We start from the raw sequence: 16180 nt of genomic DNA on the forward strand, positions 1-16180 counted from the left end.
TGATGCTGACGAGGCAGAGAAGAGTCTCTCCAGATCAGAACACCAGATGGTACAGCTTGGTTTGGACTAGCATACAGCTTGCTCTATCGGGGTCTGGGCTGGATTTCTTTAAAGCACTTCATGACAACAGTGGCATCAGCATCCATAATGATATGTGTCTGTGTCCCCTCTTTATGGTTACCAGGACAATGCTAGCCCTTCCTCCCTGCTGCAGTCCCTGTGTCGTGCCTCTCCCAGTAGCGCCTTACTGCTGGGTATGAAGAGGTTGTCTGTGCTGCTGGTGGACTGCAGGAAAACAACGGGGCTGAGTGGAACTGTGAGAGGAGGAGAAGAGAAGAAAGGATCAGATTTGACTCACCGAAGTAAGTGCTGTAGTTTAGTTTGTACAAATATAATAGATCTGCCCACTGGTATCTGTTACCAGGACAACCAGCAGAGTTCTGTTTGTTGACAGGAAGATAGACTGGTGGATATGGATGTTATGAATATCATAACACTGAAAAAGCCAATGAAAAGAGAGAAACCAACAGACCATATAAAACCTTGATGAAAGTTAGCTTTAGAGAGGAACCAATAGACCATATAAAACCTTGATAAAAGTTAGATTTAGAGAGGAACCAATAGACTATATAAAACCTTGATGAAAGTTAGATTTAGAGAGAAACCAATAGACCATATAAAACCTTGATAAAAGTTAGCTTTAGAGAGGAACCAATAGACCATATAAAACCTTGATAAAAGTTAGCTTTAGAGAGGAACCAATAGACCATATAAAACCTTGATAAAAGTTAGCTTTAGAGAGAGAGTTTCAAGATGATCCAATGTAAGCTGCTTGTTTTACAAAAACTTTTCCTTAAAAATGATGACCATTCAATCTTTACCAACGACATGCCAACGACATTTGAGTAAAGCCAGTGTGTCTGTATGCGGATGACTCAACACTGTACACGTCAGCTACCACGGAAACTGAAATGACAGCAACACTTAACAAAGAGCTGCAGTGAGTTTCAGAATGGGTGTCAAGGAATAAGTTAGTCCTAAATATTTCAGATTACCTTAAATTACATGGCCTACTATGCTAATTCTGTAGCGGTATTGTTAGAGGGGGGTAAATGAATATTTTTTGGGGGCGCCAGGCAGGTATTGACCCTAGTTATTAAAGTTAGTTATTACCTGTTATAACATTATTATTATTAAATATTATTAAAACTGAAAGAATGAGAGTAGAATAGAGTAGCGCTTCCAGACACATTCTAAACATGGAGTCTTAAAGGAGGACTGTAACATCTAATGATGAAACATTATGGAGTCTTAACTTCTTATGGCTAACATTCCTCTGAAAAGGCAGAGCGCGAAATTCAAAAGTATTTTTTAGAAATATGTAACTTTCATGCATTCACAAGTGCAATACACCAAATTAAAGCTTAACTTGTTGTTATTCTCCCCATTATGTCCGGTTTCAAAAAAGCTTTACAGCGAAACCACACCATATAATTATGTTAGGTCAGAGCCTCGTCACAAAAACACACACAGCCATTTTCCAGCCAAAGAGAGGAGTCACAAAAAGCAAAAATAGAGATAAAATTAATCACTAACCTTTGATGATCTTCATCAGATGGCACTCATAGGACTTCATGTTACACAATACATGTATGTTTTGTTCAAAAAAGTTCATATTTATATCCAAAAATCTCAGTTTACATTGGCGCTTTATGGTCAGTTATGTTGTGCCTAGAAAACATCCGGCAAATTTTCAGAGAGCCACATCAATTTACAGAAATACTCATATTAACTTTAATAAAATATACAAGTATTATGCACAGAATTATAGATATACTTCTCCTTAATGCAACTGCTGTGTCAGATTTCAAAAAAGCTTTACGGAAAAAGCAAACCATGCAATAATCTGAGTATGGCCCTCAGACACAACAACAAGCCATGCAGATACCCGCCATGTTGTGGAGTCAGAAATAGTGTGATAAATATTCACTTACCTTTGATGATCTTCATCAGAATGCACTCCCAGGAATCCCAGTTCCACAATCAATGTTTTTTTTGTTTGATGAAGGCCATCATTTATGTCCAAATACCTCCTTTTGTTAATGTGTTTGGTAAAGAAATCCAAACTCACGAGGCGCGGGCAAGTCCAGGCGAAAGTTCAGACGAAAAATTCAAAAAGTTATATTACAATTCGTAGAAACATGTCAAACGATGTGTAGAATCTATCTTTAGGATGTTGTGAACATAAATCTTCAACAATGTTCCAACCAGAGAATCCTTTGTCTTTAGAATTGCAATGCAGGTCGCTCTCATGTGTAAGCGCGTAATCAGCTCATGCTACTCTGGCAGACCTCTGGTTGAAACAGCTCTCATTCCCCCCTCCTTCTCAGTAGAAGCCTCAAACAACATTCTAAAGACTGTTGACATCTAGTGGACGCCGTAGGATGTGCAATATGACCCCAAAGACAATGTATATTCGATAGGCAATGAGTTGACAAACCTCAGATTTCCCACTTCCTGTTTGGATTTTTCTCAGGTTTTTGCCATATGAGTTCTGTTATACTCACAGACATCATTCAAACAGTTTTATAAACTTCTGAGTATTTCTTTCCAATGTGCATAATAATATGCATATATTAGCTTCTGGGCCTGAGGAGCAGGAAGTTTACTCTGGGCACGCTTTTCATCTGAACGTGAAAATGCTGCCCCCTATCCCAAACAGGTTAAAGTAGGACTGTAGCATCTAATGATGAAACATTATGGAGTCTTAAAGGAGCCTTGTAGCATCTAATGATGAATTACTATGGAGTCTGATGCTTTAAAGGAGAAGTATACCCAAAATCCAGAAACTCCTAGGTGATTTCATACATTGAAACTAGTCCCGTGGATTTTTTTCCCTCTCCCCCTCTCCACAGCTGCAAAAACGTGACTTGTGATGTTGCTGGATGCGGGCCTCGCTCTGCTGCTTTGCCAGTTAATTTGTTATTACAGCTGTGGCCTTTGTCTTTCACCTGGAGTTGTTTGTTTATGTCTGAGAAAAAAAAAACACTTTTCAACATATACAAAACAAATTCAGCAAAAAAAATTACAGATCTTTTTCAGGACCTTGTCTTTCAAAGATTATTCGTAAAATTCCAAATAACATCACTGATCTTCATTGTAAAGGGTTTAAACACTGTTTCCCATGCTTGTTCAATGAACCATAAACAATTAATGAACATGCACCTGTGGAACGGTCGTTAAGACACAAACAGCTTTCAGACGGTAGGCAATTAAGGTTACAGTTATACAAACTTAGAACACTAAAGAGGCCTTTCCGTACTGTGAGACACCTAAGACAGCGCTACAGTGAGACAGGACGGACAGCTTATCGTCCTCGCAGTGGCAGACCACGTGTAACAACACCTGCACAGGATCGGTACAACCGAACATCACACCTGTGGGACAGGTACAGGATGGCAACAACAACTGCCCAAGTTACACCAGGAACGCACAATCCCACCATCAGTGCTCAGACTGTCCTCAATAGGCTGAGAGAGGCTGGACTGAGGGCTTGTAGGCCTGTTGTAAGGCAGGTCCTCACTAGACATTATTGGCAACAACGTCGCCTCTGGGCACAAACCCACCGTCACTGGAGCAGACAGGACTGGTAAAAAGTGGTCTTCACTGACAAGTTGCGGTTTTGTGTCCAGGGATGATGGTCGGATTCGCGTTTATCGTCGAAGGAATGAGCGTTACACCGAAGCCTGTCCTCTAGAGCGGGATCGATTTGGAGGTGGAGGGGCCGTCGTGGTCTGGTGCGGTGTGTCACAGCATCATCAGACTGAGCTTGTTGTCATTGCAGGCAATCTCCACGCTGTGCGTTACAGGGAAGACATCCTCCTCCCTCATGTGGTACCCTTCCTGCAGGCTCATCCTGACATGACCCTCCAGCATGACAATGCCACCAGCCATACTGCTCATTCTGTGCGTGATTTCCTGCAAGACCGGAATGTCAGTGTTCTGCTATAGCCAGCGAAGAGCCCGGATCGCAATCCCATTGAGCATGTCTGGGACCTGTTGGATCGGAGGGTGAGGGCTAGGCCCATTCTCCCCAGAAACGTCCGGGAACTTGCAGGTGCCTTGGTGGAAGAGTTGGGTAGCATCTCACTGCAACTACTGTCAAATCTGGTGCAGTTCATGAGTAGATGCACTGCAGTACCCCCCCCCCCCCCCCCGTTTGTTCAGGGACACATTATTCCATTTCAGTTCGTCACATCTGTGGAACTTGTTCAGTTTGGAATCTTGTTATGTTCCAACAAATATTTACACATCTTAAGTTTGCTGAAAATAAACGCAGTTGACAGTGAGAGGACGTTTCTTTGTTTGCTGAGTTTAGATTGGCGAGGGGGAAAAACAATTTAATAAATTTTAGAATAATGCTGAAATGTAACAAAATTTGGAAAAGGTGTATCATTCGTGTATCTATTTAAAAAAATAAACTGTCTTTGGCAGGAGAAAGACCAGACTCAGTGGAACCAGAGCCAGGGACGTCCAAACCCGCAAGACGACACCAGTGCTCCTACTGTGGAAAGGGTTGTAACGGGTTATGGGCCCTGAAACGACATGAGAGAATACACACAGGGGAGAAGCCTTATCACTGCTCCCAGTGTGGCAAGTGTTTTAACCATTTAGGGAACCTGAAACTACATGAGAGAATACACACAGGGGAGAAGCCTTACCACTGCTCCCAGTGTGGCAAGTGTTTTAACCGGTTAGGGAGCCTGAAACAGCATGAGAGAATACACACAGGGGAGAAGCCTTACCAGTGCTCCCAGTGTGGAAAGTGTTTCTACTGGTCAGGGGATCTGAAGAAACATGAGAGAATACACACAGGGGAGAAGCCTTACCACTGCTCCCAGTGTGGGAAGAGTTTTAGCGAGTTATTTCACCTGAAAAGACATGAGAGAATACACACGGAGAAGCCTTACCACTGCTCCCAGTGTGGAAAGTGTTTCAACCAGTCATGGAAGCTGAAACAGCATGAGAGAATTCACACGGAGAAGCCTTTTCACTGCTCTCAGTGTGGCAAGTGTTTTAATCAGTTAGGGAACCTGAAACAGCATGAGAGAATACACACGGAGAAGCCTTTTCACTGCTCTCAGTGTGGCAAGTGTTTTAATCAGTTAGGGAACCTGAAACAACATGAGAGAATACACACGGAGAAGCCTTTTCACTGCTCCCAGTGTGGAAAGTGTTTCAACCAGTCAGTGAAGCTGAAACGGCATGAGAGAATTCACAAAAGGGAGCCTTACCACTGCTCCCAGTGTGGCAAGTGTTTTAAGCAGTTCGGGAACCTGAAACTACATGAGAGAATACACACAGGGGAGAAGCCTTACCACTGCTCCCAGTGTGGCAAGTGTTTTAATCAGTTAGGGAACCTGAAACGGCATGAGAGAATTCACAAAAGGGAGAAGCCTTACCACTGCTCCCAGTGTGGCAAGTGTTTTAAGCAGTTCGGGGAACTGAAACTACATGAGAGAATACACACGGGAGATGCCTTACCATTGCTCCCTGTGTGGAAAGTGTTTCAACCAGTTAGGGCACCTGAAACAACATGAGAGAATACACACAGGGGAGAACCCTCACCACTGCTCCCAGTGTGGAAAGTGTTTCAACTGGTTAGGGGATCTGAAAGGGCACGAGAGAATTCACACAGGGGAGAAGCCTTACCACTGCTCCCAGTGTGGAAGGAGTTTTAGCCAGAAAAACAACCTGAACCAACACGAGAAAATACACAGAGGGGAAATGCATTATGACTGCTTCCAGTGTGGAAAGAGTTTTAAAGATTTAGGGAACCTGAAACGACATGAGAGAATTCACACAGGGGAGAAGCCTTACCACTGCTCCCAGTGTGGCAAGTTTTTCAATACGTCATTTCCGGTCACGACTTGCAGACTTGTTTTTGAGTTGCTGTGCGTTTTGTTGCCAACCTGTTTTGCTACCTGACAAATTTACGGTTTTTAATTTTTAATTACCGTTTATATTTTTGTTTTTTCCTACTCAACTTTTTCACTCCGGACGCTTTATCTGGACACGATTCGTCAGGACCTCCAACAGCCGAAGCTAAGTAGTAACATTAACATGATGCCTTCTAATTGTAGTCGCTGTACTCGTCTTACGGCGAGGATAGCTGTGCTACAAGCCCAGCTTCAGACGCAATCGCTAGGCAAGGGTAATTTCAGTGTAGGAAAGGATGAAACAGCGTCTGTGCCACCAGTAAGTACAGATAGTAGTATAAATCCCCTGGCACAGTCCCCGCAGCCGGACAACTTTCTCACGGTTTCTGGAAGGAAATGCTGTAGGAACGCTCAACCGGTGTCGCTCATTCAGCCGACAGAAACTTTCAACCGGTTTTCCCCATTAAGCAGCGGGTCGGAGTCAGAGGCCGAGTCTTCTCTGGTCTCTACTCCTCCCGTTACGGGGTCTGAGACGCCGAAGCTTCCCACCATTAGCTCTGACAAATTGAAAACTCTAGTCATTGGCGACTCCATTACCCGCAGTATTAGACTTGAGAATCATCCAGCGATCATACACTGTTTACCGGGGGGCAGGGCTACCGACGTTAAGGCTAATCTGAAGATGGTGCTGGCTAAAGCTAAAACTGGCGAGTGTAGAGAGTATAGAGATATTGTTATCCACGTCGGCACCAACGATGTTAGGATGAAACAGTCAGAGATCACCAAGCGCAACATAGCTTCTGCGTGTAAATCAGCTAGAAAGATGTGTCGGCATCGAGTAATTGTCTCTGGCCCCCTCCCAGTTAGGGGGAGTGATGAGCTCTACAGCAGAGTCTCACAACTCAATCGCTGGTTGAAAACTGTTTTCTGCCCCTCCCAAAAGATAGAATTTGTAGATAATTGGCCCTCTTTCTGGGACTCGCCCACAAACAGGACCAAGCCTGACCTGCTGAGGAGTGACGGACTCCATCCTAGCTGGAGGGGTGCTCTCATTTTATCTACCAACATAGACAGGGCTCTAACTCCTCTAGCTCCACAATGAAATAGGGTGCAGGCCAGGCAGCAGGCTGTTAGCCAGCCTGCCAGCATAGTGGAGTCTGCCACTAGCACAGTCAGTGTAGTCAGCTCAGCTATCACCATTGAGACCGTGTCTGTGCCTCGACCTAGGTTGGGCAAAACTAAACATGGCGGTGTTCGCCTTAGCAATCTCACTAGGATAAAGACCACCTCCATTCCTGTCATTATTGAAAGAGATCATGATACCTCACATCTCAAAATAGGGCTACTTAATGTTAGATCCCTTACTTCAAAGGCAATTATAGTCAATGAACTAATCACTGATCATAATCTTGATGTGATTGGCCTGACTGAAACATGGCTTAAGCCTGATGAATTTACTGTGTTAAATGAGGCCTCACCTCCTGGCTACACTAGTGACCATATCCCCCGTGCATCCCGCAAAGGCGGAGGTGTTGCTAACATTTACGATAGCAAATTTCAATTTACAAAAAAAAAAATGACGTTTTCGTCTTTTGAGCTTCTAGTCATGAAATCTATGCAGCCTACTCAATCACTTTTTATAGCTACTGTTTACAGGCCTCCTGGGCCATATACAGCGTTCCTCACTGAGTTCCCTGAATTCCTATCGGACCTTGTAGTCATAGCGGATAATATTCTAATCTTTGGTGACTTTAATATTCACATGGAAAAGTCCACAGACCCACTCCAAAAGGCTTTCGGAGCCATCATCGACTCAGTGGGTTTTGTCCAACATGTCTCTGGACCCACTCACTGTCACAGTCATACGCTGGACCTAGTTTTGTCCCATGGAATAAATGTTGTGGATCTTAATGTTTTTCCTCATAATCCTGGACTATCGGACCACCATTTTATTACGTTTGCAATTGCAACAAATAATCTGCTCAGACCCCAACCAAGGATCATCAAAAGTCGTGCCATAAATTCACAGACAACACAAAGATTCCTTGATGTCCTTCCAGACTCCTTCTGCCTACCCAAGGACGCCAGAGGACAAAAATCAGTTAACCACCTAACTGAGGAACTCAACTTAACCTTGCGCAATACCCTAGATGCAGTTGCACCCCTAAAAACTAAAAACATTTCTCATAAGAAACTAGCTCCCTGGTACACAGAAAATACCCGAGCTCTGAAGCAAGCTTCCAGAAAATTGGAACGGAAATGGCGCCACACCAAACTGGAAGTCTTCCGACTAGCTTGGAAAGACAGTACTGTGCAGTACCGAAGAGCCCTTACTGCTGCTCGATCATCCTATTTTTCTAACTTAATTGAGGAAAATAAGAACAATCCGAAATTCCTTTTTGATACTGTCGCAAAGCTAACTAAAAAGCAGCATTCCCCAAGAGAGGATGACTTTCACTTTAGCAGTGATAAATTCATGAACTTCTTTGAGGAAAAGATTATGATTATTAGAAAGCAAATTACGGACTCTTCCTTAAATCTGCATATTCCTTCAAAGCTCAGTTGTCCTGAGTCTGCACAACTCTGCCAGGACCTAGGATCAAGAGAGACACTCAAGTGTTTTAGTACTATATCTCTTGACACAATGATGAAAATAATCATGGCCTCTAAACCTTCAAGCTGCATACTGGACCCTATTCCAACTAAACTACTGAAAGAGCTGCTTCCTGTGCTTGGCCCTACTATGTTGAACATAATAAACGGCTCTCTATCCACCGGATGTGTACCAAACTCACTAAAAGTGGCAGTAATAAAGCCTCTCTTGAAAAAGCCAAACCTTGACCCAGAAAATATAAAAAACTATCGGCCTATATCGAATCTTCCATTCCTCTCAAAAATTTTAGAAAAGGCTGTTGCGCAACAACTCACTGCCTTCCTGAAGACAAACAATGTATACGAAATGCTTCAGTCTGGTTTTAGACCCCATCATAGCACTGAGACGGCACTTGTGAAGGTGGTAAATTACATTTTAATGGCATCGGACCGAGGCTCTGCATCTGTCCTCGTGCTCCTAGACCTTAGTGCTGCTTTTGATACCATCGATCACCACATTCTTTTGGAGAGATTGGAAACCCAAATTGGTCTACACGGACAAGTTCTGGCCTGGTTTAGATCTTATCTGTCGGAAAGATATCAGTTTGTCTCTGTGAATGGTTTGTCCTCTGACAAATCAACTGTAAATTTCGGTGTTCCTCAAGGTTCCGTTTTAGGACCACTATTGTTTTCACTATATATTTTACCTCTTGGGGATGTTATTCGAAAACATAATGTTAACTTTCACTGCTATGCAGATGACACACAGCTGTACATTTCAATTAAACATGGTGAAGCCCCAAAATTGCCCTTGCTAGAAGAATGTGTTTCAGACATAAGGAAGTGGATGGCTGCAAACTTTCTACTTTTAAACTCGGACAAAACAGAGATGCTTGTTCTAGGTCCCAAGAAACAAAGAGATCTTCTGTTGAATCTGACAATTAATCTTAATGGTTGTACAGTCGTCTCAAATAAAACTGTGAAGGACCTCGGCGTTACTCTGGACCCTGATCTCTCTTTTGAAGAACATATCAAGACCATTTCAAGGACAGCTTTTTTCCATCTACGTAACATTGCAAAAATCAGGAACTTTCTGTCCAAAAATGATGCAGAAAAATTTATCCATGCTTTTGTCACTTCCAGGTTAGACTACTGCAATGCTCTACTTTCCGGCTACCCGGATAAAGCACTAAATAAACTTCAGTTAGTGCTAAATACGGCTGCTAGAATCCTGACTAGAACCAAAAAATTTGATCATATTACTCCAGTGCTAGCCTCTCTACACTGGCTTCCTGTCAAAGCAAGGGCTGATTTCAAGGTTTTACTGCTAACCTACAAAGCATTACATGGGCTTGCTCCTATCTATCTCTCTGATTTGGTCCTGCCGTACATACCTACACGTACGCTACGGTCACAAGACGCAGGCCTCCTAATTGTCCCTAGAATTTTTAAGCAAACAGCTGGAGGCAGGGCTTTCTCCTATAGAGCTCCATTTTTATGGAACGGTCTGCCTACCCATGTCAGAGACGCAAACTCGGTCTCAACCTTTAAGTCTCTACTGAAGACTCATCTCTTCAGTGGGTCATATGATTGAGTGTAGTCTGGCCCAGGAGTGGGAGGGTGAACGGAAAGGCTCTGGAGCAACGAACCACCCTTGCTGTCTCTGCCTGGCCGGTTCCCCTCTTTCCACTGGGATTCTCTGCCTCTAACCCTATTACAGGGGCTGAGTCACTGGCTTTACTGGGGCTCTCTCATGCCGTCCCTGGAGGAGGTGCGTCACCTGAGTGGGTTGAGTCACTGATGTGGTCATCCTGTCTGGGTTGGCGCCCCCCCCCCCCCCTTAAGTTGTGCCGTGGCGGAGGTCTTTGTGGGCTATACTCAGCCTTGTCTCAGGATGGTAAGTTGGTGGTTGAAGATATCCCTCTAGTGGTGTGGGGGCTGTGCTTTGGCAAAGTGGGTGGGGTTATATCCTTCCTGTTTGGCCCTGTCCGGGGGTGTCCTCGGAGTGGGCCACAGTGTCTCCTGACCCCTCCTGTCTCAGCCTCCAGTATTTATGCTGCAGTAGTTTATGTGTCGGGGGGCTAGGGTCAGTTTGTTATATCTGGAGTACTTCTCCTGTCCTATTCAGTGTCCTGTGTGAATCTAAGTGTGCGTTCTCTAATTCTCTCCTTCTCTCTTTCTCTCTCTCGGAGGACCTGAGCCCTAGGACCATGCCCCAGGACTACCTGACATGATGACTCCTTGCTGTCCCCAGTCCACCTGGCTGTGCTGCTGCTCCAGTTTCAACTGTTCTGCCTTATTATTATTCGACCATGCTGATCATTTATGAACATTTGAACATCTTGGCCATGTTCTGTTATAATCTCCACCCGGCACAGCCAGAAGAGGACTGGCCATCCCACATATGCTCTCTCTAATTCTCTCTTTCTTTCTCTCTCTCGGAGGACCTGAGCCCTAGGACCATGCCCCAGGAATACCTGACATGATGACTCCTTGCTGTCCCCAGTCCACCTGACTGTGCTGCTGCTCCAGTTTCAACTATTCTGCCTTATTATTATTCGACCATGCTGGTCATTTATGAACATTTGAACATCTTGACCATGTTTTGTTATAATCTCCACCCGGCACAGCCAGAAGAGGACTGGCCACCCCACATAGCCTGGTTCCTCTCTAGGTTTCTTCCTAGGTTTTGGCCTTTCTAGGGAGTTTTTCCTAGCCACCGTGCTTCTTCACCTGCATTGCTTGCTGTTTGGGGTTTTAGGCTGGGTTTCTGTACAGCACTTTGAGATATCAGCTGATGTACGAAGGGCTATATAAAATAAATTTGATTGATTGATTGATTGATTACCACTCCTCCCAGGGTGCAAAGCATTTGCCCATTAAGGAAGCCTGAAAGAACATGACACAGAGGAGAAGGCTTTACAGAAGCTCAGACTTTGGGAAAACATATTACTCATAACAATCACTTAAACGTCATTAGAGAATCCACACAGGAAAGAGAAATTACTTCTCTTAGCATGTATATTTCACATCTCATTGACCTACAATTCATCAGAGAAAAAACACAGTGCACCTGTTGTCTTATATTGTTGACTGATAATGTGTTTACCTGTTTTTACCAGATGAAATTGCTTCTTCCAATTATTGATAAACATGTACCTGTTAAGAAACTGACTGTTAGAACTGTTAAGGCTCAGAAGCCAAAGAAATTCCCCTACCCAAGAGTGGTAAAGCGGCCTTTACTGGTTCTAACAGCAGACCTATAAACTTGCTGCCAGCTCTTAGCAACCTGTTGGAAATTGTGTTTGAACAAATACAATGCTATTTCTCTGTAAACAACTGAACAACAGACTTTCAGCATGCTTATAGAGAAGGGCACTCAACATGTACTGCACTAACACAAATGACTGATGATTGGTTGAGTGAAATTGATAAGAAGATTGTGGGAGCTCTATTGTTAGATTTCAGTGCAGCCTTTGATATTATTGACCATAACCTGTTGTTTAGGAATGTGTGTGCTATGGCTTTTCAACCTCTGCCATAATGTGGATTCAGAGCTATCTATCTAATAGAACTCAGAGGGTTTTTAATGGAAGCTTCTCTAATGTCAAACATATGAAGTGTGATGTACCACAGGGCAGCTCTCTAGGCCCTCTACTCTTTTCTATTTTTACCAATGGCCTGCCACTGGCATTAAAAAAAGCATGTGTGTCCATGTATGCTGATGATTCAACGATATAAGCACCAGCAACTTGAGGAGACTAAATTACTTGGCATTACTTAGATTGTAAACTGATATTATCTGTTTGATACTGCTGTACTGTTGGACTTAGAAGCACAAGCATTTCACTACACTCACAATAACATCTGCTAACCATGTGTATGTGACCAATAACACCTGCTAAACATCTGTATGTGACCAATAACATCTGATAACCATGTGTATGTGACCAATAACATCTGCTAACCATGTGTATTTGACCAGTAACATCTGCTAACCATGTGTATGTGACCAATAACATCTGATAACCATGTGTATGTGACCAATAACATCTGCTAACCATGTGTATGTGACCAATAACATCTGCTAACCATGTGTATTTGACCAATAACGAAGAAGACCATCAAAATGTATTGGAAAGGAGCATCAAGCTCAACACATGCACTTTCACCACCCTGTGAAGTTCATCATTTATTTAATCTGTAGCCTAATAAACTGCATGGGTTCCTAAATCGTAGTGGGAGGACCACACTATATATCATCGCGTGACTCCAAGTTAACTAAGATATGATCGTTATTAAGTCAATATTTGCGCATAAAGGATTAATGCCGCCATTTCTCATTTATACATTTTTACTGACACAAAAAGACCCCACCATGTCAAACGAAGTAACAAATCGTCTGTCGGCATTTAGAAAAGTATACAGGCATATCCTGTTTCCATCAGCCCGGTCATTACTTTGGAAATGGTTGGATCAATATCCACCTTCATGATATGGATGAAGCCTGATTTGGAATGTCTGAGTAGTTCTATCTGATGTCATAATACACCCCTCCGATAATCAAGTGATGTTCAGATGTGATGCATTTGCTCCATTGTTTACATTTAAGTTGGAGGCCCACTCTGATGATGTATGTCTTACATAGTGGGGCTTTAAATGAAAAAGTATGGTGACATCTTAGTGTGGCTTAATAATGAATAGGATTATTAATCATAAACTCCTATAGCAACAATGGCTTTGACTTCAAGAAGAGAATGGGCTGATGACTGGTGGTGCTACTCTATAGGTTAGGCTGTCCAATGTGAATGTTCAATACACACAATAGGTTGATCGGTAGCTAGTTAGCTAGCTGTCCAGTCTAATACAAATGTTGAATACACACAATAGGTTGATCAGTAGCCAGCTAGCTGCTACGTCTTTAGCCGGACAGCTAGCTAACATGGCTAGCTATCAACAAAGTCAAAATGGACTCCAGGCCTGGTGGTGGCAGTAGTGCAAATACAACCACTGTTTACCGGAGCTTCCTGAGTGAAAAATAATTTGGCTATATAAAGAGGGCACGACAAACCCTAATCCCCCTCAGGAGACTGAAAAGGTTTGGCATGGGTCCTCAGATCACAACGCAGGGCCAGACGGATTACCAGGACGTGTACTCCGAGCATGCGCTGACCAACTGGCAAATGTCTTCACTGACATGTTCAACCTCTCCCTGTCTGTAATACCAACATGTTTCAAGCAGACCACCATAGTCCCTGTGCCCTAGGACACCAAGGTAACCTACCTAAATGACTACCGACCCATGTCACTCACGTATGTAGCCATGAAGTGCTTTGAAAGGCTGGTCATCTCTGTGAAGATGGGAGAACCTTCCAGAAGGACAACCACCTCTGCAGCACTCTGCCAGTCTGGCCTTTATGGTAGAGTGGCCAGACGGAAGCCACTCCTCAGTAAAAGGCACATGACAGCCCACTTAGAGTTTGCCAAAAGGCACCCAAAAGATTCTCAGACCATGAGAAACAGGATTCTCTGTTCTGATGAAATCAAGATTGTACAATGGCCTGAATGCCAAGCGTGACGTCTGGAGGAAACCTGGCACCCTCCCTACGGTGAAGCATGGTGGTGGCAGAATTATGCTGTGAGGATGTTTTTCAGCGGCAGGGACTGGAAGGCTAGTCACAATTGAGGCAAAGATGAACAGAGTAAAGGACAGAGAGATCCTTGATGAAAACCTGCTCCAGAGATCTCAGGACCTCAAACTGGGGCGAAGGTTCACCTTCCAACAGGACAACGACCCTAAGCACACAGCCAAGATAACACAGGAGTGACTTCAGGACAAGTCTCTGAATGTCCTTGAGTGGCCCAGCCAGAGCCCGGACTTAAACCTGATCGAACATCTCTGGAGAGACCTGAAAATAGCTGTGCAGCAACATTCCCAATCCAACCTGACAGAGTTTGAGAGGATCTGCAGAGAAGAATGGGAGAAGCTACCCAAATACAGGTGTGCCAAGCTTGTGTTGTCATACCCAAGAAGGCTTGAGGCTGTAATCACTGCCAAACGTGCTTCAACAAAGTACAGAGTAAAGGGTCTGACGTCGGTGTAACGTAACAAAATCTGGATTTCCGAATGCTGTCCTCTCCAAATGTAGCTGTATTTTATTGGTTGGAATTGTTTTAAGATGGCCATACTGTGGATTATTTAGCTGTTTGATGTTTAATTCTAGGACCCCTTTAGGTATAAATATATATATATATATATATATATATATATATATATATATATATATATATATATGTGTGTGTGTGTAATACCAGTCAAAAGTTTGGACACTTCAAAACCTTAGTCCTTAAAAAAAAAGAAAAATCCAGTTATTAAATGTGTTTTCAATGCATTTCTATGGGCAATATTAGTAAAGCCCAAATTCAATATTTAATTTATTTATTTATATATATATATACAGTACCAGTCAAAAGTTTGGACACACCTACTCATTCCAGAGATTTTATTTTATAGAATCATGTAGTAACAAAAAAAGTGTTAAACAAACATAAATATATTTTATGTTTGAGAGTCTTCAAAGTAGCCACCCTTTGCCTTGATGACAGCTTTGCACTCTTGGTAATGTAGAGAAAAGTTAAAATAAAGAAAAACCCTGCAATGAGTTGGTGTGTCCAAACTTCTGACTGGTACTGAATATATATTTATATAGATATATTTAAATCAAATATTGAATTTGGGCTTTACTAATATTGCCCATAGAAATGCATTGAAAAACACATTTAATAACTGGAAAAAAATACATAAATTTGTTTTAAGTAATAAGGTTTTGAAGTGTCTGTCCTATATCTAGGCGATATAAGAAAGCTCAGGTAATATTTTATATTGTTTTACATATATTTAACCCCTTATTTTGAGGGGCACAAAACTACCTCCGTACTTCCATTTGTGTGTATAGGTTACCTTCAAATGAGTTCCGATGATCAACATAGAGAACACACTTTCACAACCCTCCCAAACCTCTCTACAACATCCCCAACAAACACCTTCACAACCCTCCCAAACCTCTCTACAACATCCCCAACAAACACCTTCACAACCCTCCCAAACCTCTCTACAACATCCACAAACACCTTCACAACCCTCCCAAACCTCTCTACAACATCCCCAACAAACACCTTCACAACCCTCCCAAACCTCTCTACAACATCCCCTACAAACACCTTCCCAAACCTCTCTACAACATCCCCAACAAACAACTTCACAACCCTCCCAAACCTCTCTACAACATCCCCAAACACCGCCACAACCCAACCCACCCTTTATTATGTATCTTCTGTCTGTCAGCTGACAGACCCTACCAACCAACTGACAGACCCTACCAACCAACTGACAGACCCTACCAACCAACTGACAGACCCTACCAACCAACTGACAGACCCTACCAACCAATTGACAGAACCTACCAACCAACTGACAGACCCTACCAACCAGCTGACCAACCTTTCAACCTACCTTACCTTATTAAAATCCTTTTCGGGTTACTTTGTGCAATTTCCACCTGAAGACATACCCTAATCTAACAGCCTGTAGCTCAGGCCCAGAAGCAAGGATATGCAAATTCTTGGTACCAAAGAAAACACTCTGAAGT

At 43.0% G+C, this 16180-nt stretch overlaps 1 protein-coding gene across 1 annotated transcript; it reads left to right on the forward strand.

Moving 5' to 3' along the window:
* Positions 1-5664, forward strand: LOC118947686 (zinc finger protein 501-like). Its single transcript, XM_036972662.1, has 3 exons — positions 1-49; positions 185-362; positions 4495-5664. The coding sequence occupies exons 1-3, from the start codon at positions 47-49 to the stop codon at positions 5598-5600; spliced, it is 1287 nt and encodes a 428-aa protein (XP_036828557.1). The 5' UTR covers positions 1-46; the 3' UTR covers positions 5601-5664.
* Positions 5665-16180: the final 10516 nt, after the last annotated feature.

The sequence above is a fragment of the Oncorhynchus mykiss genome, unplaced genomic scaffold (genome assembly GCF_013265735.2).
Source record: "Oncorhynchus mykiss isolate Arlee unplaced genomic scaffold, USDA_OmykA_1.1 un_scaffold_189, whole genome shotgun sequence".
In the NCBI taxonomy this organism is placed as follows: domain Eukaryota; kingdom Metazoa; phylum Chordata; class Actinopteri; order Salmoniformes; family Salmonidae; genus Oncorhynchus; species Oncorhynchus mykiss.